The sequence below is a fragment of the Scyliorhinus torazame genome, chromosome 1, assembly GCF_047496885.1.
Source record: "Scyliorhinus torazame isolate Kashiwa2021f chromosome 1, sScyTor2.1, whole genome shotgun sequence".
Lineage (NCBI taxonomy): Eukaryota > Metazoa > Chordata > Chondrichthyes > Carcharhiniformes > Scyliorhinidae > Scyliorhinus > Scyliorhinus torazame.
The window spans coordinates 302395507-302420770 of record NC_092707.1 but is presented as its reverse complement, the minus strand read 5'-3'; the positions used below and the strand labels follow the sequence as shown (position 1 = coordinate 302420770).

Genomic DNA, 25264 nt, shown 5'->3' with positions numbered 1-25264 from the left:
AAGCGACTCTTAGACAGGCACATGGAAAGCAGTAAATTGAAGGGGTGTAGGTTAGGTTGATCTTAGATTAGGATAAATGGTCGGCACAACATTGTGGGCTGAAGGGCCTGTACTGTGCTGTACTGTTATATGTTCTATATCCTCTTACAGTATACCTTATCGGCAAGGAGGGCCATGTTCAGCTTTCATGGGGGGAACTGAGCGCAGCCCACCTCCAACCTCACATCCACATAGCTTGGAACGTGGTCGGACATTACGATTGCAGAGTACTCTGCTCTCACTATCCCTATTTCCGCGCTATGAATAAGTCGATCATAAGACCCTGTGGACTTGGGAGAAGGAGAACTCCTTCTCCCTTGGGTGTGTGAACCTCCATGGATCCATAAAGGCGTTTAGTTCTCTCGCCATGGCCGACTGTTTCCTCAATTTGGGGCTGGATCTGTCCGTCTGTGGGTCTAGTACGCAGTTGATGTTCTTCCCACCCCCCCCCCTTCCCCCCACCCCCCGCAGAATGAGTTGGTGGCCATGGCTTTTTTAATGAATTCCGCGTTGTCCCAAATGGGTTCATACACATTAACTAGCACCACTGCTGCCTCTTCCAGGACACCCTTAACCATCCCCCTGGGTCCGTAACCATCTTTGTTGCCGTGAACGCTGTCTTCCTATTGAGTAGTTTGGCCATCCCCCTAGCCCTTGTCCCGTACCACGATTGGTAAGTCTATCCCACCCAGTTCTTTCTTACCCTCAGTCAGTCCTTCTCTTTCAGGTGCATCTCTTGAAGGAAGATTACATCGGCTCTCAGGCCTTTCAGGTGTGTGAAGACGTGGATCTTTTCACTGGGCCATTAATTCCCCTGATGTTCCAGGTGACTATCTTGAGAGGGGGTTTCTGTCCCCTTTCCCGCAGGGTCAACCATACTTGCCTTGTGGATGCGCCCCTGCACTCCAGGATTTCCCTTTGTCTGGTTCCATTCAAGATGGCCGTTCTTGGTCTCAAACTACAATGTTGAAGCCATTATGGAGACATGGATTTCACAAGGGCAGGAATAGTTGTTACATGTTCCGTGGTTTAGACGTTTTAGGAAGAATAGGGAGGGAGGTAAAAGAGGAGGGGAGTGGCACTGTTACTTAGGGAGTGCATCACAGCTGCTGAAAAGGAGGTAGTCAAGAAGGGTTTGTCTACTGAGTCAGTATGGAAGTCAGAAACAAGAAAGGAGCAGTCACATTATTGGGAGTTTTCTATAGACCCCCCAATAGCAGCAGAGAGATGGAGGAACAGATTGGGTGGCAGATCTTGGAAAGGTGCAGAAGAAACAGAGTTGTTGTCATGGGTGACTTCAACTTCCCTAATATTGACTGGAAACTCCTTAGTACAAATGGTTTGGATGGAGCAGATTTTGCCAGGTGTGTCCAGGAAGGATTCCTGACTCAATATGTGGATAGGCCATCGAGGGGGAAGGCCATATTAGGTTTGGTGCTTGGCAATGAACCAGGTCAGGTGTCAGATGTCTCGGTTGGAGAGCATTTTGGTAGTGATCACAACTCTTTGACCTTTACCATAGTCATGGAGGGATAGGAACAGACAATATGGGAAGGTATTTAATTGGGGGAGGGGAAATTATACTGCTGTATGACAGGAGCGGAGGTTTTGCTGCAGCTTTATAAAACCCTGGTTAGACCACACTTGGAATATTGTGTCCAGTTCTGGTTGCCTCATTATAGGAAGGATGTGGATGCTTTGGAGATTTACCAGGCTGCTGCCTGGACTGGAGGGCATGTCTTATGAAGAAAGGTTGAGGGAGATAAGGCTTTTCTCACTGGAGCGAAGAAGGAAGAGAGGTGACATGATAGAGGTGTACAAGATGATGAGAGGCATCACCTAACACTTCCTCTCTCGTAATCCCTCTGAGACACCACCAATCAACGTGTCCCTTTCCTTTGTGAATACCGATGCAAATACTCATTAAGGATCTCACCTACTTCCTTTGATTCTATGCATAATTTCCCTTCTTTGTTCTTGAGTGGAGCAACTCTTTCTCTAGCTACCCTCTTGTTCCTAATGTACGTATAAAATACCTTGTGGTTCTCCATAACCCTGTCTGCCAGGGACATTTTGTGACCCCTTGTTGCCCTCCTAACTCTGTACTTGAGCTCTTTTCTACTTTCCTTGTATGCTTCATCTGTTTTAAGTTGCCTCGATCTCACATATGCATCCTTTTTCTTTTTGACTTGACTTGCAATTTCCCTGGTCATCCACGGTTCCTGAATCTTGCCTTTCCTGTCCTTCCTTTTCATTGGCACATGCCTGTCCTCCCATCAACTGCTCCTTAAAAGACTCCCACATGCCAAATGTGGATTTACCCTCAAACAGCCTCTCCCAAACAAAAGCCTCCAAATCCTGCCTAATCTGGTTGTAGTTAGCCTTCCCCCAATTTAGCACCTTCATCCTAGGACAACACTCGTTCTTTCCCATGAGCATCCAAAAGCTCACGGAATTATGGTCACTGTTCGCCACATGTTCCCCCACTGCGACACTGATGACCTGGCTGGGCGCATTCCCTAGTACGAGGTCCCGTATAACCCTCTCTCTAGTTGGACTATCCACATATTGTTTCAAAAACCTTCCTGGACACACTTAACAAATTCCTCACCATCCAGACCCCTAGCCCTAAAGGATTTCCAATCAACATGAGGAAAATTTAATTCTCCCACTACAACAACCCTATTATTTCTATATCTATCCAGAATCTGCTTACATATTTGTTCTTCAACTTCCCATGGGCTGTTGGGAGGCCAGTAGTACACCCCATCATAGTGACTGCCCCCTTCCTGAGTTCTACCCACAATGCCTTGTTACTTGATTCTTCCATGGTGTCCTCCCTCTGTACAGCTGTAATATGTTCTCTAACCAGTATTGCAACTTCCCCACCTCTCCCCCCCTCACCTAAAAACACCGATATCCTGGAATATTTAGTTGCCAGTCCTGTCCCTTTGTTAACCAAGTCTCCATTACCACAACCACATCCAAGTTCCACGCATGAATCAAGGCTCTAAGTTAATCTGTCTTACCTGTTATACTCCGTACATTGAAGCAGATACACTCCAGACCTCCAGGCCCACTGCGTTTGACTTCCCCCAGCCCACCCTTCCTCTTAGCCAGCCTGGCCCCGGTACCATGCTCATCCCCAGTCTCTGCACTTGCTGGCTTACTGTCCTGATTCCCACCCCCCTGCCACATTAGTTTAACCCTTGTCCTTGTTCCTGCTGTCGCCATGGATGACCTGTCATAAACAGCGTTCTAGCTACTCCCTTCCCTTCAAACCAAGATTTCTCTCCTGGGCTTTTTGACCCCCCTTGACCCCATCTTCCTGTGCTCCTGTGGGCCTCCCTCCACCCCCTAACCTCTCTCCCCCTGTCTACCCACTTCGTAGAATTTTCTCCCCAACTTCTGCCCGGCACTCCCTCCCCACCGGGAGCTGTGCTGTGGTCCCCCCTTTCCCCATACTTGTGCTAGCATGCTCGCTAATGTGGTGGTGCCCCCCTCACCGGTGAGCAATCTTTACCTCCCCCTGCCCATTGTGTTCACTCCCCCCTCTCCCATTTCTGTGCCTTACACTCTCTCTTCCTTTCCTTCCTGGGACGTACAACAGATTGAAAGCGAGGCAGCTTTCTCCCATGCAATTGTCTTTTCAAGTCTGTCCATGTTTAGTGCGGTAAAATAATGTTCTTTGCCGTGGAAGGTTACGCATAGCTTGGACGGGTAGTATTGCGAACTACGGCTCGTTGAATTCGACCTGGCGTTTGGCCAGGTCCACCCTAATGTCCTGGTACAGACGGATTGAGTGTTCCTCCCATTTACAGGACCTTGCCCAATTCAGGATACGCTCTCCATCTTCGAACCGATGCAGCTTGACAATGATGGCTGCTCTCCTGTTTTGGCCTTGCCTGGAATGACTGGTGGACCCTGTCGACCTCAGAGGGTCTGGAGAAGCTCCCCCTTCCCCTCCGCCCGACCAGCTTGCCGAGCATCACAGCAACGGGGGGTTCCTGCCCTCAATACACTCCGGCAGGCCCACAATGCAGAGGTTCTGGCAGAGTGACTGTTTCTCCTGATCCTCTTCCTGCCCCTTAAGGGTCCTTGGATCATCACCGACCTTGCCTTGTTTCCAATGAGGCGATCCTGTCGCCTTGTTCAGATGCTGCTTTTTCGAGGTCCTTTATCATCGCTTCCAGTGCCTCCAACCGCTGCTCTGCCTTTTCCAGCGTCTCCTTGAAGGGGGCCAGAGCATCCGCGATCATCAGCTTCATCGTCGCCATCATCTCTAACTTAATTGCTTTCCTGTGTTGAGGAGCTGCACTGTTAGGATCTCCATCCACTGGCTTATTGGCGGGTAGTCTGGCGTGTGCTTCGGCGACCCGGCCGATTGGCTCCATTTTGCTCCGCGTGCTCGCCGCTTCAATTTTCCTCTCCAGACTTTTACTTATTCGGACGTCCCTTTGGTTTGTTGGGTTATTTGTGGGCATCTCTCTGTGTCTGCAATCATCTCGGAGGAGGTTGTGGGGCTAAATTGCCAATTTCCAGGTTTTCAGGAGGAGAGTCACCTTTCCTGAGACTGCTTAGCACACCCCTGCCACCGTAAGGCCCCTAACTTTTCCCAGTTCTAATGAAAGGTCGCAGACATGAAAATTTAATTCTGCATCGCTCTACACAAACACTGTCAGATTTGTTGAACTTTCTGGAGGTTATTCAATGGCCCCACCTTCTCAACCTTGCCTGAGGTGTGGTGATCCTCAGGTTAAATCACCATCAGTCAGATCTCCCCTCAAAGGGGAAAGCAGCCTATGGTCATCTGGGACTATGACAACTTTACTTATTTACTTACTATTTCAGATTTCCAAATGTTGCAATATTTTTAACAAGAACAAAGAACAATACAGCACAGGAACAGGCCCTTCGGCCCTCCATGTCTGTACCAATCATGATAGCACTCTTGGTCAAAACCCTCAGCACTTCCTAGTGCCTTTTCCCTCCATACCCATCCTATCCATGTATTTGTTGAGATGCCTTTTGAACGCCGTTAATGTATCTGCTTACATAACCTCCCCTGTCAGTGCATTCCAGGCACTCACCACCCTCTGTGTAAAAAAGCCTGCCTCGCACATCTCCTCTAAACTTTGCCCCATTGTCCTTAAACCTACGCCCTGTAGTGACTGACTCCTCCACCCTCGGAAAGAGTGCCTGCCCATCCACTCTATCCATGCCTCTCATAATCTTGTAGCTCTCTATCAGGTCACCCCTCAACCTCCGTTGTTCTAATGAAAACAGTTTGAGTCTATTCAGCTTCTCCGCATAGCTAACACTCTCCAGACCAAGCAACATCCTGGTAAACCTCCTCTGCACCCCCTCCAAAGCCTCTCCAAAGATCTGTGGGCCTGTATGCCCAGATCTCTCTGACTTTCTATATTCCTAAGAGTTTTGCCATTTACTGTATATTTTTCCTCTATGTTAGACCTACAAAAATGCATTACCTCATATTTTCTGGATTAAACTCCATTTGCCATTTCTCTGCCTAAGTCTCCAACCTACCTGTGTTCTGCTGTATCCTCTGACAATCCTCAACACTATCTGTCACTCCACCAACCTTGGTGTCATCCACGAACTTACTAATCAGACCACCTACATTTTCTTCCAAATTGTTTATGTATACTACAAACAACAGAGGCCCCAGTACAGATCCCTGTGGAACACCACTAGTCACAACCTTCCATTCAAATAAATACCCTTCTACTGCTACCCTTTGCCTTCTGTGACCGAGCCAGTTCTGTATCCAGCTTACCACCTCACCTCTGATCCCGTGTGATTTCACCTTTTGTACCAGTCCGCATGAGGCTCCTTGTCAAAGGCTTTACTGAAGTCCATACAAACAACATCCATTGCCCTCCCCTCATCAATCATCTTTGTCACCTCCTCAAAAAACTCGACCAAGTTAGTAAGGCACGACCTCCCCTTCATAAAACCATGCTGCCTATCGCTAATGAGTCCATTTGTTTCCAAATGGGTATCAATCCTGTCCCTGAGAATTCTCTCCAATAATTTACCTACTACCGCTGTGTAGTTTCCTGGATTATCCCTGCTACCTTTCTTAACAGTGGTACCACATTAGCTATTCTCCAGTCCTGTGGGACCTCACCTCTTGCCAATGAGGATACAAAGATGTCAGTCAAGGCTTCAGCAATTTCCTCCCTTGCTTCCCTCAGTATACTGGGGTAAATCCCATCTGGCCCAGGGACCTATCTACCTTAAATGTCTTTTAAAACACCCAATACCTTCTCCTTTTTGATGTCAACATGGCCCAGACTATCCACACACCCTACCCAAGAATCATCTTCCACAAAGTCCTTTTCTTTGGTGAACACTGATGCAAAGTACTCATTTAGTACCTCACCCATTTCCTCTGGCTCAACACACAGATTCCCCCCACTGTCCTTAAGTGGTACAATCCTTTCCCTGGCCACCCTCTTGCTTTTCACATATGAATAAAAAGCTTTAGGATTCACCATAATCCTACTTGCCAAGGACTTTTCATGACCCCTCCTAGCCTTCCTAATTTCCTGCTTAACTACCTTCCTACTTTCTTTATACTCCTCAAGGGTTTCGACTGCCCCACCCTTCTAGACCGTACAAAAGCCTCCTTCTTCTTTTTGACAATGTTCACAATATCCCTCAGTATCCACGGCTCCCTAAACTTCCCATACTTATCCTTCGTTCTCTCAGGAACGTGACTTTCCTGAATCCTAATCAACTGTCGCTTGAAAGACTCCCACATGTCTGATGTTGATTTACCCTCTAACAGCCGCACCCAATCCAAATTCTTTCATTCCTGTCTAATGTTATCGTAATTTGCCTTTCCCCAGTTTAGCACCTTCACCCGAGGAGTTACCTTCATCTCTATACGAAAGTACCCTAAAACTTACAGAATTGTGGTCACTATTCCAAAATGTTCCCCTACTGAAACCTTAACCACCTGTCCAGGCTCATTCCGCAATACAAGGTCCAGTACTGCCCCTTTCCTATTTGGACTCTCTACATATTGCATCAAGAAACTTCCTGGATACACCTTACGAACTCTGCCCCATCCAAGTCTCTAGCACTAAGTGAGTCCCTGTCAATATAAGGGAAATTAAAATCCCCTATCACAACAACCCTGTTACATTTGCACCTAACCAAAATCTCTCTACCTATCTGCTCCTCTATCTCTCGCTGGCAGTTTTTGGGGGGGGGGGCTGTAAAAAAAACCCAACATTGTGATTGCCCCTTCCTGTTCCTGAGCTCTACACAGATTGCTTCATTGTATGAGCCCTCCGAGGAGTCTCCCCCATCCCTTTTATATCCCCCTCTATCTCTCCTGAAGTATCTAAGTCCTCCAACGTTCAGCTGCCAATCCTGCCATTCCTTTAACCATGTTTCTGTTACAGCCACAACATCATAGTTCCAAGTACATATCAGTGCTCTTAAGCTCTTCTGCCTACTTCGGGCGTTGAAACAAATACACTTCAGACCACTGCGTTTGAGCAGACAGGATGATGTTGTTCTCTTATTTCTGTTCTCTTTTCCCTTTCAGTTATTACACCTTCTAAGCTCACGCTCTGGTTCCCACCCACTGCCATACTAGCTTATATCCTCCCGAGTGACACTAGCAAACCTCCCAGCCAGGATATTGTTCTCCTATAGTTTAGATGTAACCCATCCTTCTTGTACAGGTCCCATCTGCCCTGGAAGAAATCCCAATGGTCCAGAAATCTGAAACCCTCCCTCATACACCACCAGTTTAGCCACATATTTAGCTGCACTATCCTCCTATTTCTAGCCTCACTGGCACGTGGCCTAGGGGGTAATCCTGAGATTGCAGGGCCTCCTTTTTAGCTTACTTGCCTAACTCCCTGAACTCCTTCTGCAAGAACTCAACACTCTTCCTGCCTATGTCGTTAGTACCTATGTGTACTACGAATTCTGGCTGTTCACCCTCCACCTTCAGGATGTCCTGTGTTCGTTCAGAGACACCCTTGATCTTGGCACCAGGGAGGCAATACACCATCCTGGAGTCTCTTTCACTTCCATAGAGGCACCCCTTACTATAGAGTCCCCTATAACTATCGCTCTCCTGCACTTTGCTCTCCCCTGCTGAGCCAGTTGTGGTGCCACTATTCTGGTTGTTGTTTTCCCCTGATAGCCCCTGATAAGGGAGAGTTCAAACTGTCTCATAATTTTTTATGATTTCGATAATAGTTTTCTTGGCATGTAGCCAGCATAATAATTAAATAAATTAAAACTACAGTTTAAATACATAAGAAATTACCTGTGTGTTTGATTGTTGATATCCAATGCTCCTGCATCTTGCAGGTCAGATAACTGTTTCCTATTTCCAAAATATAGTGCAAGATCAGTGGCAATGATGGCTTTCCGAATGATCTCTAGTAACTGTTCATAATCATCAGCGTTCAGGTTGGAGAAAATATTATGTCCTTCCAACTGGTGGAAAGAAAAATTCGATAAACAGTACAGAAGCTAATTTTAATCTTCACCATTTTACTAAAATGTATTTACATTTACTCTGTCATTTATGTCTCCCCTCTGATGGTTGCTTTGGCTCGAAAATCCCTGGAAGGAACGATTGACTTAAATGCAGGCAGAGCCTGGTGCCAGGGTTTGCGCCGTGACTGTGGCCCCATATGCCCGGTCGACACAATATATCCAGTTCAACATGCACCAAGACCACGAGGATGCCCGGGCAGCGTGATTCGCCGTCTTCTCCGGGATGCCCCAGGCCCAGGGGTGATTGACGGGATGCTGGTCGCCCATGAAAGGCCGGTCTTCACAAACCAAAAGGGGTTCCACTCGATGAACTAACAGCTGGTGCGTGACCATGAGCTGTCTATCATGCACGTCTGTATCCGATACCCAGGCAGTGTGTACAAGGCCTTCAGCCTGGTGCGCTCGACGGTTCCTGACACCTTAGAGGTGCCCTCCGGGTAAGGGGTTGGGTCTTGGGCGGCAGGGGTTATCCGCTGCAGCCGTGGTTGCTGACGCCTATCAGGAGGCCACAGATCGACGCAAAGATCCGCTATAATGACGCCATGCAGCGACCAGGGGCGTGATTGAGCGGTACTTCGGCATCCTGAAGATGCGGTTCAGGTGTCTGAGCCGAGGGGCCCTCCAGTATAGTGCCAGGAGAGTCTCGCACGTCGTGGTGGCCTGTTTGTTCCTCCACAACATCGCGTAGCAGAGGGGCAACGTGCTGGAGAGGGATGAGCACCAGGCCTTTTCCGATGAGAAGGTTGCGGGGGAGGGTGAGAATGGGGACATGGGGCCCGAGCAGGCATAGGAGGCCGCACAACATGTGCACCTGGGCCAGCGTGCACGGGATGCCATAGTCGCCTCCATGTTCACCAACTAGGGGGCCTGGCCAGTGGCACGGACATCCCATCCTCCTCACACCTCCCAGCACAGTCTGAGGGCACTACCACCACCCTCCTCCACCTGGCTGGAGATTCTCATATTGAAAACCTCTCCTTGAACTCCACTCACCTGGATCACATAAAGGGGCTATGGGAACCTGCCTGGACATGTGGAAATGGTCAATATTTCCTATTTTTTACCCTTCGTGATTGCACAAGCTTTATGGGTGGCACGGTAGTAAAGTGGTTAGCACTGTTGCTTCACAGCTCCATGGTCACAGGTTTGATTCCCGGCTTGGGACACTGGGAGCTCCGGTTTCCTCCCACAGTCCAAAGATTTGCAAGTGGGGTTACTGGGTTATGAGCATAGGGTGGAGGCGTGGGCTTAAGTAGGGTGTTCTTTCCAAGGGCCGGTGCAGACATGATGGGCCGAATGGCCTCCTTCTGCACTATAAATTCTATGATACTATGATTTAAGTGAGTGGCCGTTTGAATATTTTTGTGCTTTCACTCACGCATGGCAATTGAAAGGAGCTGATTTGCACCGGGCCTGTACCTGGCTTTCCAAGTTATGCAGCTTTGGGGGAACATTGTTCTCATAGAATATTGGAAAATTTGGCTTCCAATTTCCACCCTTCCCTTTCCTGAACATGGTCCAACTCTTCCCTTCCTCAACTTTTGTCTCCATTTCTGTGGATAGGATATTGACAAAGACCCAAGTGTAGCTCAGTAACAGCGCTTCCTCCCACCACTCTTCCTGTAAAGACTCTGGACCATTTGTCACAAGTTGATACAATTCTCAAGGCAACTGAGACCAAATCTATAGCTTGCATCCATCCTACTATAAAAAAAGAGAATGTGCATTTATAGTGTATCTTTCATGTCATCCCAACAGCTTCTTAATTTTTTTTGGCACTCTTCTTGTTGTTCCTATGTAGGTAAACACAGCAACAAATGTGAACACCCCAAAGGTTGCACAAACTGCATAGAGTTAAATTTGTTTTTGGTAACGTTGGCCGGGCACAGTGCCAAATATTACCGTGAGGCCTTTTACATCCACCGATCATAAAGGACCTCAATTTAAAGTCTCAGCCAGATGGTAGCAGGCACGATTTAACAGGAAAATATTCAAGTGGGATTTTGGGCACGTTTGGCAGGGTGTTTCTCGGCAGCCATGTTGGCGATAGCGTGGCCTGTATTTAATGGCACTTCGAGCCAGGAATGAGCTCCCTCGAGCTTCTTGCCATTACTGGCTGTCTCGCTGTCTGATTCGCCACACTCGTGCCTCAGTGTCTCGCTGCTAACAAGAAGGAGTTGCTTTTAAACTCTCCCTCACCACTTACTCCCAGTCAACATGCAAATTATACTCCGCCTTACTGGGTGGAACCAGCAGGCAGGCTTCAATGAAATAGCAGTCTCAGGTACCTCCCACACCAATGGTCTTACAGCATTATTCAGGGTACCGTAATACCCCTAATACCGACTACCACATTCACCCCCTGTTAAAAAAAGAGTCCGGCGGGGGTGGTGGTCTTGCGTTATACTGTGGTAGAGGTTGAGGTTATGGTGGTACCCGGTATACATTAGCACAGTGTTTTGCCTCGTTACATGTCGCAACTATTCACAGTAATTATTTACAGTCAGAATGAAGCAATTAGTCGATCGGGGGCCCTGGTCATTCTCTGCAATCGTCGTAGCTTCGGCGGTGATGCAGGTGCCGGCTCAGGCATCCGTGGCTCCGGGAGCATGGCTTCGGCTTCTTCACAGGAAAGTGGGTTTTATACATCCTCATGTCTTTCTTTCATCCTAAAATCTTCAGACTTTTAAAATTGAAACTCGACATTGCTTATTAATCCCTCTGATTCACAATGTATTTTCTTTCTTGCTTTTCAACATTGGTTTATTCTACTCTATTGATCTTGGCCCTTTAAGTGAGTGCTAATAATGCTAATAACGTAATTAGGTCAAAATCCCCAAATCCTGGAGCTTGCTTTCTAACACTTCTGTGGGTGTACTTTAAAAAAAAAATATTCTATTCAAGGCATTTTCATATAAACAACCAAATTAGAGGAACAACCAAACAATATTATAAACAACCAACACCCACTCCCCCCGTGCTCCCCGAACATAGCTACCCTCTCCCATTCTGCCTTCCCCATTTTAAACCCCTTACCCCGCTGTTATAATCTGCCTGCTTACCATTGGCTGGGGACTAATGACAATCCCACAATCCTGTGGGAGTATGAGCTTCCCCAATGAGGGGGGCGGAGAAATAATTAGCAGACTCCCTGTATAAATAAAGCTGGCCAGTTTGGAACCAGCAGGAAGGAGTGAGCAGCAAGCGAAGTTGCTGCTGTGTATATATATATGTTATTGTAAATAAATGTTATTTCTTTGTATCCTTAAAACTCGTGCTGGATTCTTCATGGCCCTCACAAAACTGGCGACGAGGGTTAAAGTGAATAGCTGTCTACACTGCTGAAGCCACCTCCCTGGATTTTTGTTGGATACAGGTTGGAAGTTGTTTTCTATTACGCCATGCCTCTGTACGGACGTTTGGATGTTTTTGATGCTGCGATGGAAAGCTGGAACCAGTATGCACAACGGATGCGTTACTATTTCCGGGCAAACAATATCACCGAAAACGTGTGCCAGGTGGTCATATTGCTCACCGCCTGTGGCCCGCATACGTTTGGGGTGATTAGGAGCCTTACGTACCCAGCTGCGCCGGACACCAAAAAGTTTGATGAACTTGTGAATTAAGTGGGGCAACATTTTAACACAACCCCGTCCACGATAGTCCAACGTTACCAGTTTAATACCGCTGAGAGGACCCAAGGAGAATCCCTTGCCAACTTTCTATCCAGGCTACGCAGGATTGCGGAGTACTGTGACTATGGTGAGACCTTGTCAGAAATGTTACACGACCGTTTGGTTTGCGGTATTAACAATGCAGCCACCCAGAGAAAGTTGTTAGCTGAGCCAACATTGACTTTTCAACAGGCCATTCAAATAGTATTGTCCCGAGAGAGCGCAGAACGAGGAGTGCAGGAGCTACAGGGAATGGAGGTGCATGCCTTGGGGCGCAACCCCTTCCGTCCGAATATGTCCCCCTGCACTCCTGCGGTACCTTGGGCGAGGCGACGTCTGGATCGACGCCAGTGGCCGTCGGACATTCCTCCCCGAAGGGAGCCTTCTCCAGAACCAATGGATGAGAAGCCATGTCCGTGTAAGACTTGTGGGCGCCGACCCCATCGCGGACGTCGGTCCTGGGGGCGCCAGAGGCGCCGTCGTTCCGACCAAAATTGGGACCAGCCCAGGGGCTGTACTTTCCATGTGGATGAACCTGCGGCGACTACTCCTGAGGACGTGGAGACAGAGGACGACTGCCTGCAGCTGCATTGTGTGGCAGCTCCCCGTTTGGCCCCCATTAAGGTGACAGAACGGGTCAATGGTCACCTGCTTGAGATGGAGTTGGACACTGGCACAGCGGTCTCCGTGATCACACAGAGGACATTCGACCGCATCAAGCAGGGTATACAGACCCTTATATTAACCGACACACAGGCCAGACACAGGGGAACCATTGGACATTACAGGAACTACGATGACCCCTGTTGTTTATGGATGCCAGGAGGGGTCTTTCCCACTTATCGTGGTGCGCGGCCATGGGCCCAGCCTGTTGGGTCGGGACTGGTTGTGCCATTTGCGCTTGCAGTGGTAGCACATCCTCCAAACAGTTTCTGGAGGGTTGACTGAGGTGCTAGGACGATACCCATATGTATTCCAGCCCAGTTTGGGGAAAATAAAAGGGGCCGTAGCCCGTATCCAAGTCGAACCAGGAGCCACGCCGCGCTATTTCCGGGCGCGCCTGGTGCCTTACGCCTTGCTCGAGAAGGTAGAAGGGGAGCTCACTCGTTTGGAGACTTTGGGTATTATCAGGCCCATCCGTTTCGCTGACTGGGCAGCACCAATTGTACCTGTAATGAAGCCAGATGCCACAGTTCGCTTGTGCAGCAACTATAAACTTACAGTGAATACGGCTTCCCGACTCGACCGATATCCAATGGCTCGCATAGAGTATCTCTACGCGAAGCATGCAGGTGGATTCTCATTCACAAAATTAGATATGAGACACGCCTACCTACAATTGGAGCTGGACCCTGCCTCCCGACCATATGTAACGATTAATACACACCGGGGCCTGTATGAATATACACGTTTGCCCTTTGGAGTATCCTCTGCCTGCGCTATTTTTCAACGCGTTATGGAGGGCATTTTGAGAGGTTTACCGCGTGTCGCAGTCTACTTAGATGACGTTTTGATCACAGGGACGTCGGAGCAGGAACATTTTGAAAATCCATAGGCTGTCCTTAGACGCTTTTCGGAGGCTGGAGTCCGTTTACGTCGCACAAAGTGTGTCTTTCAGGCGAAGGAAGTAGTCTACCTAGGTTATCGGGTGGACCGCGAAGGTTTGCACCCCGTCGCAGACAAGATGCGCGAGATTCAACAGGCCCCCGCCCCGACTGACATTTCGCATCTACGTTCTTTTCTCGGCCTCCCCAATCTGGCAACTACGCTGGCCCCGTTGCACCTTCTGCTAAAGAAAAATCACACCTGGGGTTGGGGTCAGCCGCAAGAAACCGCTTTCCGGGGGTAAAGCAACAATTGTCGACGTCTGGGTTATTAACCCACTATGATCCTGGAACGCCTTTGCTCGTCACATGTGATGCATCCCCGTATGGTATTGGGGCCGTCCTGTCCCACAAGATGGAGAACGGGGCCGAGCGGCCGAAAGCTTTCGCCTCCCGCACATTGGCTGCAGTGGAAAAAAAGTACGCGCAGATCGAGAAGGAGGGCCTGGCAGTGGTCTTTGCAGTGAAACGTTTCCACCAGTACGTGTATGGCCGCCACTTCACTATCGTGACTGATCATAAGCCTCTGCTGGGACTTTTGAGAGAGGATAAGCCAAAACCTTCCATTGCTTCCACACGGATCCAGCACTGGGCTTTGTTGCTCGCTGCATACGAATATTCTCTGGAGCACAAACCAGGAACGCAGATAGCGAATGTCGACGCACTGAGCCGATTGCCTTTATCGACCGGCCCCATGTCGACCCCCACGACCGGTGAGGTGGTTGCAACCCTAAATTTTATGTCACGGCATCACAGATCCGTGAGTGGGCCCAGGCGGAGCCAGTCCTGTCAAAGGTTGGCACATAGTCCTGTATGGTGGGCTGCATAGACAGCTCCCAGGCAAGTTGCGGGCATTTTCCTCCAAGCTGTCAGAATTCAGCATGGAAGACGGCATTCTTTTGTGGGGGGACACGTGTGATTGTCCCGGAAAAAGGACAGGATGCACAATGGGCATCCAGGTATGACAAAACTGGATATGTTGGCCCGGAATTATGTCTGGTGGCCAGGCCTCGACACCGACATTGAGAAGGTGGCCCAAAACTGCTCCATTTGCCAGGAGCATCAGAAGCTTCCGCCGGCCGCGCCCCTACATCACTGGGAAAGGCCAGGGCGGCCTTGGGCGTGCTTGCATGTGGATTTCACCGGCCCTTTTCAAGGATCCGTGTTCCTTCTATTAATCGACGCCCAGTTTAAATGGCTAGAGGTGCATAAGATGCGAGGCACAACTAAAAGACAAACGCATCTTCTCAATTGAGAAGCTGTGTTTGTCTTTTAGTACGCATGGCCTCCCCGAGGTGCTAGTCACGGATAACGGCACTCCATTCACGAGTGAGGAGTTTGCGAGGTTCATGAAGATATATCTTCATACGCCATATCCGCACTGCCCCTTACCACCCGGCTTCAAATGGGTTGGTGGAGCGCGCAGTGCAGACATTCAAACGAGGCCTAAAGAAGCAGTCTTCCGGGTCAATGGACACGAGACTGGCTCGCTTTTTGTTTTCGTATAGGACCATCCCCCATGCGGTGACTGGGGTAGCTCCCGCAGAACTCCTAATGGGAAGGAGACTTCGCACCCGCCTTAGCATGGTTTTCCCGGACATTGGCGCAAAAGTACGCCGCTCACAAGAACGGCAGGGACAGGGTTTTTCTCGCCATCGGCCAATTCGGCAGTTTGCGCCCGGTGACCCAGTGTTCGTTCGGAATTTTGCTGGTGGTGCCCAGTGGGTTCCTGGCGTAATTTGTCACCAAACGGGCCCTATATCTTACCAGGTACAAGCCCAGGGTTGTCTCCAGCGCAAACGTGTAGACCATGTTCGGTCCAGAAGACTATCCCTTCCAAAGATTCCCTACCCCCGGAGCTCATTTCTACAGCCACAGAGACCAGAGACAATAGAAAGTCGTCCTCACAATCTTCCTCTGGTGCCTCACACAAAGCCTGCGCAGGTCCTTCCAGAACTACGTGGAGATAGAGACGCTGACATGACGGAGGCAGCAGACTCTTGACTCCGAGATGGAGACACAGGATACATCAGAGGGGGAATCCTCGGGCCCACGGGCCGTGGATGTACAACCATTACGCCGTTCATCATGGAAGCGCCGGTCTCTGTCTCGTTACATGGCGCCCGATCCAGCGCCTCATGTAAATGGTGTCCGGCCTGCGGCAAAACGAGTCCGACGCCCTGATTCGCCAGGGTGTTCGGTGGTTTCCTTGGACTTTGGGGGGGGAGGGATGTTATAACCTGCCTGCTTACCAATGGCTGGGGACTAATGACAATCCCACAATCCTGTGGAAGTATGAGCTTCCCCAATGAGGGGGCGGAGAAATTATTAGCAGACTCCCTGTATAAATAAAGCTGGCCAGTTTGGAACCAGCAGGAAGGAGTGAGCAGCAAGCGAAGTTGCTGCTGCTGTTGTGTATATATGTTATTGTAAATAAATGATATTTCTTTGTATCCTTAAAACTCGTGCTGGATTCTTCGTGGCCCTCACAAAACCCACATTCCCCAGGCCTTTGCTGACACCTCCTTAAAGAAATCAATGAGCAGCTTCCACCTCCGACCCCTCGACTGACCTCCTCAAGACGAACTTGACCTTCTCCAACCTGAGGAATTCCATCAGATTGCTCACCCACATCCCTGCCTTCGGTGGCTGAGAGTCCCTCCACCCGAGCAAGGTCCGTATCTAGGCTATCAGGGAGGCAAATGCCAAAACATTCTCACTGTGACTTCGGGTGAAAGCTTTGTTTTTGCGATCGTGATCATTTCTTGGGACTCACCTTGTGTTTTGTCGCCACCTGAGCATGATACGATGTTTGAACGGCTGTCCAACTAATGAGCAGGATATGCACTTCGCTGCCCAATTCAGGATGGCGGGTGCAGCAGGGGGGTTGGCGTTGCCGAACTTGCTTCATTATTATTGGGCGGCGAATGTTTAAAAGGTGCGGTGGTGGTGGGAAGGAGAAGAGGTAGAGTGGGTTAGGATGGAGGAGGAATCTTGTAAGGGGTCAAGTTTGAGGGCTATGGTGACGGCAGCGTTGCCAATGGTTTTGAGTAGGTAGTTAAGGAGCCCGGTGGTGCAGTCCATATTTAAGATAAGGAAATAGTTGAGGAGACATTTTAGGGTGATAGGGATGATTATGTGCGAGAATCATGTGTTTGAGCCGGGGGGGGGGATGGATTGTTGATGTTCGATCAATAACTCCTGAAGCGAGATTGGAGACAATTGAAGGCTTTATTGGACTAGATGTTTCCCACAGCAGCGCAGGTACAGAATGCAGCTTCTGGGGAGACACAGGCTCTTATACTCCGCCTTACTGGGTGGAACCAGCAGGCAGGCTTCACCAATGAAATAGCAGTCTCAGGTACCTCCCACACCAATGGTCTTACAGCATTATTCAGGGTACCGTAATACCCCTAATACCAACTATTTGTAGAAGTGCTGCTTGCACTCCGTGCAGATCTGGCAGTTCCTGGTGGCGGTCCTGACCTCCTCGATGGAGCAGGGCAGGTTGCGAGTCTTAATGAAATGGAAGAATCGAGTGATCCCCGGGTGGCAGAGGTCCTCGTAGAGGGCCCGGAGTCGGTCCACTTGTGCGTTATCACATGTGCCGCTGGATAGTGCATCAGGAGGCTCGTTTAGCTTCCCGGGACGATACAAGATCTCATAGTTGTAGGTGGAGAGCTCGATCCTCCACCGTAAGATCTTCTCGTTCTTTATCTTGCCCCGCTGTGCATTATCGAACATGAAAGCAACCGACCGTTGGTCAGTGAGGAGAGTGAATCTCCTGCCGGCCAGGTAATGCCTCCAGTGCCGCACAGCTTCTACTATGGCCTGGGCCTCCTTTTCAACTGAGGAATGGCGGATTTCTGAAGCATGGAGGGTGCGTGAGAAGAAGGCCACGGGTTGAGGGTGGCCGCCAGAGCTACGTCGGATGCGTCGCTCTCGACTTGGAAGGAGAGAGATTCGTCGATTGCGTGCATTGTGGCCTTTGCGATGTCCGCTTTGATGCGGCTGAAGGCCTGGTGAGCCTCTGCTGACAGGGGAAAAACTGTGGATTGAATTAGTGGGTGGGCCTTGTCCGCATAGTTGGGGACCCACTGGGCATAATACGAAAAAAATCCCAGGCAGCGTTTCAGGGCCTTGGAGCAATGGGGGAGGGGAACTCCATGAGGGAGCACATGCATTCGGGATCTGGGCCTATAACTCTATCATGCACTACGTAGCCGAGGATGGCTAGACGGTCGGTGCTGAACACGCATTTGTCCTTGTTATATGTTAGATTAAGGATTTTTGCGGTTTGGAGAAATTTTCGGAGGTTGGTGTCGTGGTCCTGCTGGTCGTGGCCGCAGATGGTGACGTTATCGAGGTACGGAAACGTGGCCCACAAACCGTACCGGTCAACCATTCAGCCCATCTCCCGTTGGAAGACCGAGACTCCATTTGTGACACCGAAGGGAACCCTTAGAAAGAGGTAGAGCCGCCCATCTGCTTCGAATGCAGTGTATTTGTGGTTGCTAGGGTGGATAGGGAGCTGGTGGTAGCCGGATTTCAGATCCACCGTGGAAAAGACCTTGTATTGTGCAATCTGATTGACCAGATCAGATATGCGGGGGAGAGGGTACACATTGAGCTGCATATACCTGTTGATGGTCTGACTATAATCGCTGACCATCCAGTGCTTCTCCCCGGTCTTTACAACCACTACTTGAGCTCTCCAGGGACTGGCTAGCCTCAATAATACCTTCCTTCAGTAACCGCTGGACTTCCGACCTAATGAAGGTCCGGTTCTGGGCACTGTACCGTCTGCTCCTGGTGGCGACGGGTTTGCAATCCGGGGTGAGGTTCACAAACAGGGAAGGCGGATCGACTTTGAGGGTCGCGAGGCTGCAGACAGTGAGGGGGGTATAGGGCCGCCGAATTTAAAAGTTAAGCTCCGGAGGTTACATTGCAAGTCTAACCCTAGGAGCGTGGCAGCACAGAGGTGAGGAAGGACGTAGAGCCGGTAATTTTTAAACTCCCTTCCCTGGACCGTGAGGTTCGCTATGCACAACCCTTTGATCTCTACCGAGTGAGACCTGGAGGCCAGGGGGATTTTTTGGTTAACTGGGTGGATGGGAAGAGAACTGCGCCTTACCGTATTGGGGTGTATGAAGCTCTCTGTGCTCCTGGAGTCGATCAGGCAGGATGTTTTATGCCCGTTGATGAGCACGGTCGTCGTCGCAGTCGAGAGTGTTCGGGGCCGAGACTGGTCCAGGGTCACCGAGGCAAGTCGTGGCAAAAGTTGGATGTTTTCCTCGGGCAGTGTGTGGTCATCCGAGTCGGGGTCCTGAGATTCCAGCCAAGATGGTGGCGCCCACTGGTCGCACATGGCTGGAGGTGAACAAGATGGCGGCACCCATCCGTCGCACGTGGCTCTGGAGAAGGAAGATGGCGGCGCCCGCTGGCCGAACGTGGCTCGTGGAGGGAGTTGTGGTGGCAGTCCCGGTTCGCCCCCAGAGACCGCGGCGACTGCCTGGGCCTAGCATACTGCCACAAAATGGCCCTTTTTACCGCACCCTTTGCAGATGGATGAGTGGGCCGGGCAGCGCTGCCAGGGGTGCTTGGCTTGCCCGCAAAAATAGCAGCGGGGCCATCCGGGGTTGCCTGGCAGTCTCGCAGCACAAGCTTGTGGGAGGATGGGGGATGCCTTGGAGTCGGCCGCGGGGGATTCCATGCTGCCCAACGGACTGCCGCGCGATCAGGGACGTAAGCGCGGGCGTTTCGGGAGGCCACATCCAGGGAGCTAGCAAGGGCTCATTGAGGCCTAGTGTCTCTTTCTCCAGCAATCGCTGGCGGAGTTGGGAGGACAGCATACCTGCAACGAATGCGTCCCGGATCAAACGTTCTGTGTGGTCGCTGGCCGAAACTTGCGGGCAGTCACAGTTCCGCCCTAACACCAGGAGCGCACGGTAGAACTCCTCCAGCGATTCCCCGGGGATTTGTCGCCTCGTCGCTCGCAGATGTCGGGCGTAGACCTGGTTTACAAGGCGAATATAGTGTCCTTTCAGCAGGGTCATTGCGGCCTTGAAATCGTTCGCATCCTCGATGAGGGTGTAGATCTCTGGGCTCACCCTCGAGTGGAGAACTTGCAGTTTCTGGTCCTCCGTAGGTTCAGTCGTGGCCGACCTGAGGTACCCTTTGAAGCACGCCAGCCAGTGTTTGAAGGGTGCCGCTGAGTTTGCCAAGTGGGGGCGGAGTTGCAGGCTCTCCGGCTTGATTCGGAGCTCCATTCTTTCAAATCTAGTACAATAAATTGATGCTCGATCAATAACACCTGAAGCGAGATTGGAGACAATTGAAGGCTTTATTGGACTAGATGTTTCCCCCAGCAGTGCAGGTACAGAATGCAGCTGCTGGGGAGACACAGGCTCTTATACTCCGCCTTACTGGACAGAACCAGCAGGCAGGCTTCACCAATGAAATATAAATTTCAGGTACCTCCCACACCAATGGTCTTACAGCATTATTCAGGGTACCGTAATACCCCTAATACCGACTACCACAATAGTGTATACAGGAGGTGGAGGTAAGTGGGGCTGGTCAAGGTGACGGATCTGAATGTGGAGGAAGGGTTCGCCAGTCTGGAGGAGCTAAGGGTAGAGCTGCCGAGGGGGGAGTGAGTTCAGGTATCTGCAGGTTAGGGACTTTGCACAAAAGGTCTGGAGGGGGTTCCCTACGCTGATGGGTTACACCCTGCTGGAGCGACTACTGCTTCCGGATGTGGAAGTGGTGGGAGGAATTGGGGATATATACAAGTGGCTGGCGGAGCAGGGAGGTGGGCGGGTGGTGAAGATCAAGGATAAATGGGAAGCGGAGTTGGGAGAGGAAATCAATTGGGGAGTATGGAGTGAGGCACTGTGTAGGGTAAACGGGTCCTGCTCTTGTGCAAGGATGAGCCTGATACAGGGTGCATATGAATCAGGCGAGAATGAGTGGGCTCTTTCAGGGGGAAGCAGATGAATGTGACGTGCGGGCGGGGGCCAGCGAATCACGCGCACATGTTTTGGGGTTGTGAAAAATTGGGAAGATACTGGGTGGGTATGTTCGCGATCTTAGCCTGGATTGTGGAGGAGGGAGTGGACCTGAACCCTTTTGTGGCGATATTTGGGGTTTCAGGGAAGCCGGAGTTCATGGAGAGGAGGAAGGTCGATGTCTTGGCCTTCGCCTCTCTGATTGCACGGTGGCATATTTTGCTGGAGTGGCGGTTGGCATCGCCACCGGGGGTAGCGGCTTGGTTGAGTGACCTGTATGACTTCCTGTGATTAGAGAAGATAAAGTCTGAGTTAAAGGGTTCTTCAGGGGGGTTTGAGGAAAAGTTGGAGATGTTTGTGATCGTGTTTGAGGGGCTGTTCGTCACGGGGGAGAGGGGGGTGAAAAAGAGGAAAAATCAGTACAGACTGTATAGTTGATTGTTGGGAAGTATGTTTCCTGGGATGTTCATTCGTGTGTTTTGATTCATGTTTGTAATAAAATACATTTTTTTAAAAAGGATGGTGGGTGGGTTCTTGAGGCCGGCGGGCCAATATCACATAGCCAACAGCTGCCAGCCCACTACTTTGGCGATTACAGCTACCCATACCAACTTGATGCAGTGTTATGGGCAGCACGGTAGCACAAGTGGATAGCACTGTGGCTTCACAGCGCCAGGGTCCCAGGTTCGATTCCCCGCTGGGTCACTGTCTGTGCGGAGTCTGCACGTTCTCCCCATGTCATACCGGGTGCTCCGGTTTCCTCCCACAGTCCAAAGATGTGCAGGTTAGATGGATTGGCCATTCTAAATTGCCCTTAGTGTCCAAAAAGGTTAGGAGGGGTTATTGGGTTACAGGGATAGGGTGGAAGTGAGGGCTTAAGTGGGTCGGTGCAGGCTCGATGGGCCGAATGGCCTCCTTCTGCACTGTCTGTTCTATGTTCTATGTAAAACTGGATCTTCTATGTCCAGAGCTGTTCGAGATGATCCTCCAAGGCCATTTGTCATCTTCAGAACTGAAAGTCATGAGCTTTCCCAACAGACATGTTTTAGCCACCGTCAGCTTCATAGCCACTGGCAAGCCTGTCCTTGCCGTGCTCGGAAGTTGTGGTTGTGGCTACAGGAATGGCAGATTTCAGTGAGGATGTCCTTAGTGAAGTTTGGACTTCTCACAAACTGTTCCTTGTTGACTTGCTCATTGAACACCCTGAGTGTCTATGGACCACAGCTCAGAACCCTCTTCGTCATCCTCCCTCTTCTAGCAGCACGTACTATTTTCTGTTGCTTCTGTTCATTTTCCAAGGGGAATAGCTATTAACACTATGCATGGGAGCAAGTGGGAGGATTCCCTTTATGTGGCGTGGGAAATGCTTGTGAGGTAGGGGGGTCTGGTGCCTGTGAAGTGGGGATGAGGGAGGCTGCTGGGGCGTTGGTGGTGGTGGCGGACCAGGGGGGGGTCGATATGTGATAATAACAGGAACGATGGAGGGGAGGTTGGTGGCGTTGGCAAGTATGTCTGGCCCGAACTGGTTGATGCAGGATTTGTGAGGAAGGTGTTTGGGGCAATTCTGGACTTGGATTCGCACGAGCCAATAGTGGGAGGTGATTGGAATTTGGTGCAAGAGCCAAGGGTGGAGAGGTCACAGGGCGTTCGCTTGCCCAGTCCGGGGGGGGGGGGGGGGGGGGGGGGGGGGGGCAAAGGCGTGACTGGGCTTATGAGGGACTTGGGAGGGGTGGACCCGTACAGGTTCTTGCACCCGAGGGAATGGGAGTACTCATTTTTCTCCTCGGTTCACAAGGTTTATTCGAGGATTGACTTTTTGTAGTAGGGAAGGCGCTGTTGGCTGGGATTAGGGGATCAGAGAATTAGGCGAAAGCGATCTCGGATCATGCGCCGCCTTGGGTGGACATGTTCCTGGAGAAGGGGGTAGCGCAGAGACCAGGGTGGAGAATGGATGTGGAGTTGCTGGGGAACCAAAGTTTTTGTGGGAAGATTGGGAAAATGATTGAGGAGTATGTGGGCTTTAACTGCATGGGGAAGATATCAGAGGCGGTGGTATAGAAGGCCCTGAAGGCAGAAGTGAGGGAGGAGATGATAACGTTCAAGGCCAAGGTGGATAAAGAGGAACCAGTGGAGCTGCAAAGGCTGATACAGGAGTTGTTGGAGGTGGACAGGAGGTACGTGGGGATGCAGATCCGGCACTTTTGGACAGAAGGAGAGAGCTTCAGGCTAGCTTTGATCGGTTGTCCTCGGGGAAGGCGGTGTGCCAACTGAGGCGGGCGAGGAGAGCGATTTATGAGTATGGGCATGCTGGCTGGCCAACTTCAGAGGGAGGCAGTGGTGAGGGAAACTGTCCAGGTGTGGGATAGGCCAGGGAAGTTGGTGGTGGCCCCGGACCAGATTAATAAGATGTTTGAGGCGTTTTATGAAAATTTGTATAGGTAGCCACCAGGGAGGATCAGGGGATGCAGGAGTTCCTGGATGGATTAAGAGTATCCGATGCTGGAGGAGGAAGATAGGGCCACACTGGAGAGGTCGGTGGGAGAACAGGAGGTAAAGGAGACAACTGGGAGTACAGGAATATATGGATGGATGTTTTGGTCTGTATATTGAGGGGGGTGATGTTTTTGTTTGCGGGACTGTTATTGTGTTTATTGTTTTTGTTTAATGTTAAAAATGAGAATAAAAAGATTAAAAAAAACATTTATGGTGCCTAAATAGCGCTGGTGTATGACAAAAACTCTGGAGAGAAGGCAGGCAAATGAGTAATTTTGGCATGAAAGAGGATTCTAACCCAGCCCTTGATAGTTGCACTTTAATGTATTTGGAGATCCTGAGATAGATTCAGTTCAACACTGAAGGTACATTACTTTAGTGAAATTGCTTTTCAGGTGATATCGAATGCATGTCACAGTACATCACATATAAATAAATTATATATGGATCTGCTTTTGCGAAATTAAAAATAAAATCCATTTAAGGGGTAATTTAGTGTGACCAGGCCAATCCACCTACCTTGCACACTTTTGGGTTGTGGGGGTGAGACTCACGGAGACACAGCGAGAATGCGCAAACTCCACATGGGCAGTGAACCGGGACCGGGATCAAACCCGGGCCCTTGGCGCCGTGACGCAGCAGTGCTAACCACTGCGCCACCCTACTTTTGTGAAATGAATAAAAATACGAAATGATTTCAGCAATGGAGACCAAGCAATTTGCAAAACTGTGGTCCAGGTTTAGGAACAGAAAAGAATGCAAGGCTCTGATAAGAATTGTCTCCAGATCGCCTAACAGTACTGATGTACTGGGGAATGTATCAAGAGATCAGAGAAATGTACAGTGAAAGCAAAATGAATGCAATTAGATAATTTAATTTTGAATTAAACAAGGTGAAGTAGAGTGATCCCACAATCAATGGATCTGATCTAATCTCTGAAGTCATGCCACATCCAGTCTTGAATGTAGTAGAAAATAAACAACTAAATTGAGGAAGTGGCTCCACAAATATTCAGACGAGGGCTGTTGGGTGGCAAGTAATATTCATGTCACACAAGTGTTGGACAATGACCGTATCCAACAAGAGAGAATCTAACCGTTGCACCATGACATTCAATGGCATTACCATCGCTGAAAGCCCTACTATCAATATCCTGGGGCGGGGGGTCACCATTGACCAGGAACTATACTAGACGAGCTATATAAATACTGTGCCTACAAGAACAGGCCAGAGTCTGGGAATTCTGTAATGAGTAACTCACCTCTTCACTCTTAAAACAAGGCACAAGTCAGGGGTGTGATGAAACGCTCTCCAGTTGCCTGGATGAGTGCAGCTCCAACAACACTCAAGAAGCTTGACACCATCCAGGACAAAGCAGCCCACTTGATTGGCACCCCTTACACTACCTTAAACAGTCACTCTCTGAACCAGCCACACCATCATTGTGGCAGCAGTGAGCTCCATCTACAAAATGCACTGCAGAAACTTAAACTCACAACCACAACTATCGAGGACGAGGGCAGCAAGCACATGGAACTTGAAAGTTCCCCTCCAAGCCAAACAGCATCCTGACTTGGAATTATTTCGCAGTTTCTTCACCGTCACTGTGCCAAAATCTTAGAACTCTCTTCCTAGCAGCATCATGGGTGTACCGGCATCAGATGTGTCATAATATGCACCCATGCACATCATGAGGCAAAAACAGGCAGTGACAGACACCCAGGTGAGCCAATCAACATACAGAACACAACACGACCAATCACCAGACAGAACACCAGAGGGGGGCTTCCAACTATAAAACACACGAGGCATCAGCACTCTGCCTCTTTCCACTAGTGACAACTGTAGTGACAGTCAGAGTTTACAAATCATTCAACACTTCTACACATG

At 50.0% G+C, this 25264-nt stretch overlaps 1 protein-coding gene across 2 annotated transcripts in view; it reads right to left on the bottom strand.

The window, feature by feature from the left end:
* The window catches only part of pde10a (phosphodiesterase 10A), a 1307205-nt gene that overhangs the window by 60033 nt on the left and 1221908 nt on the right, over window positions 1-25264 (bottom strand). For both annotated transcript variants that reach the window (XM_072507750.1, XM_072507751.1), the window contains one exon: window positions 8357-8529. In XM_072507750.1, the coding sequence (XP_072363851.1) occupies window positions 8357-8529 (173 nt within the window). The remainder of the gene's footprint in view (window positions 1-8356; window positions 8530-25264) is intronic.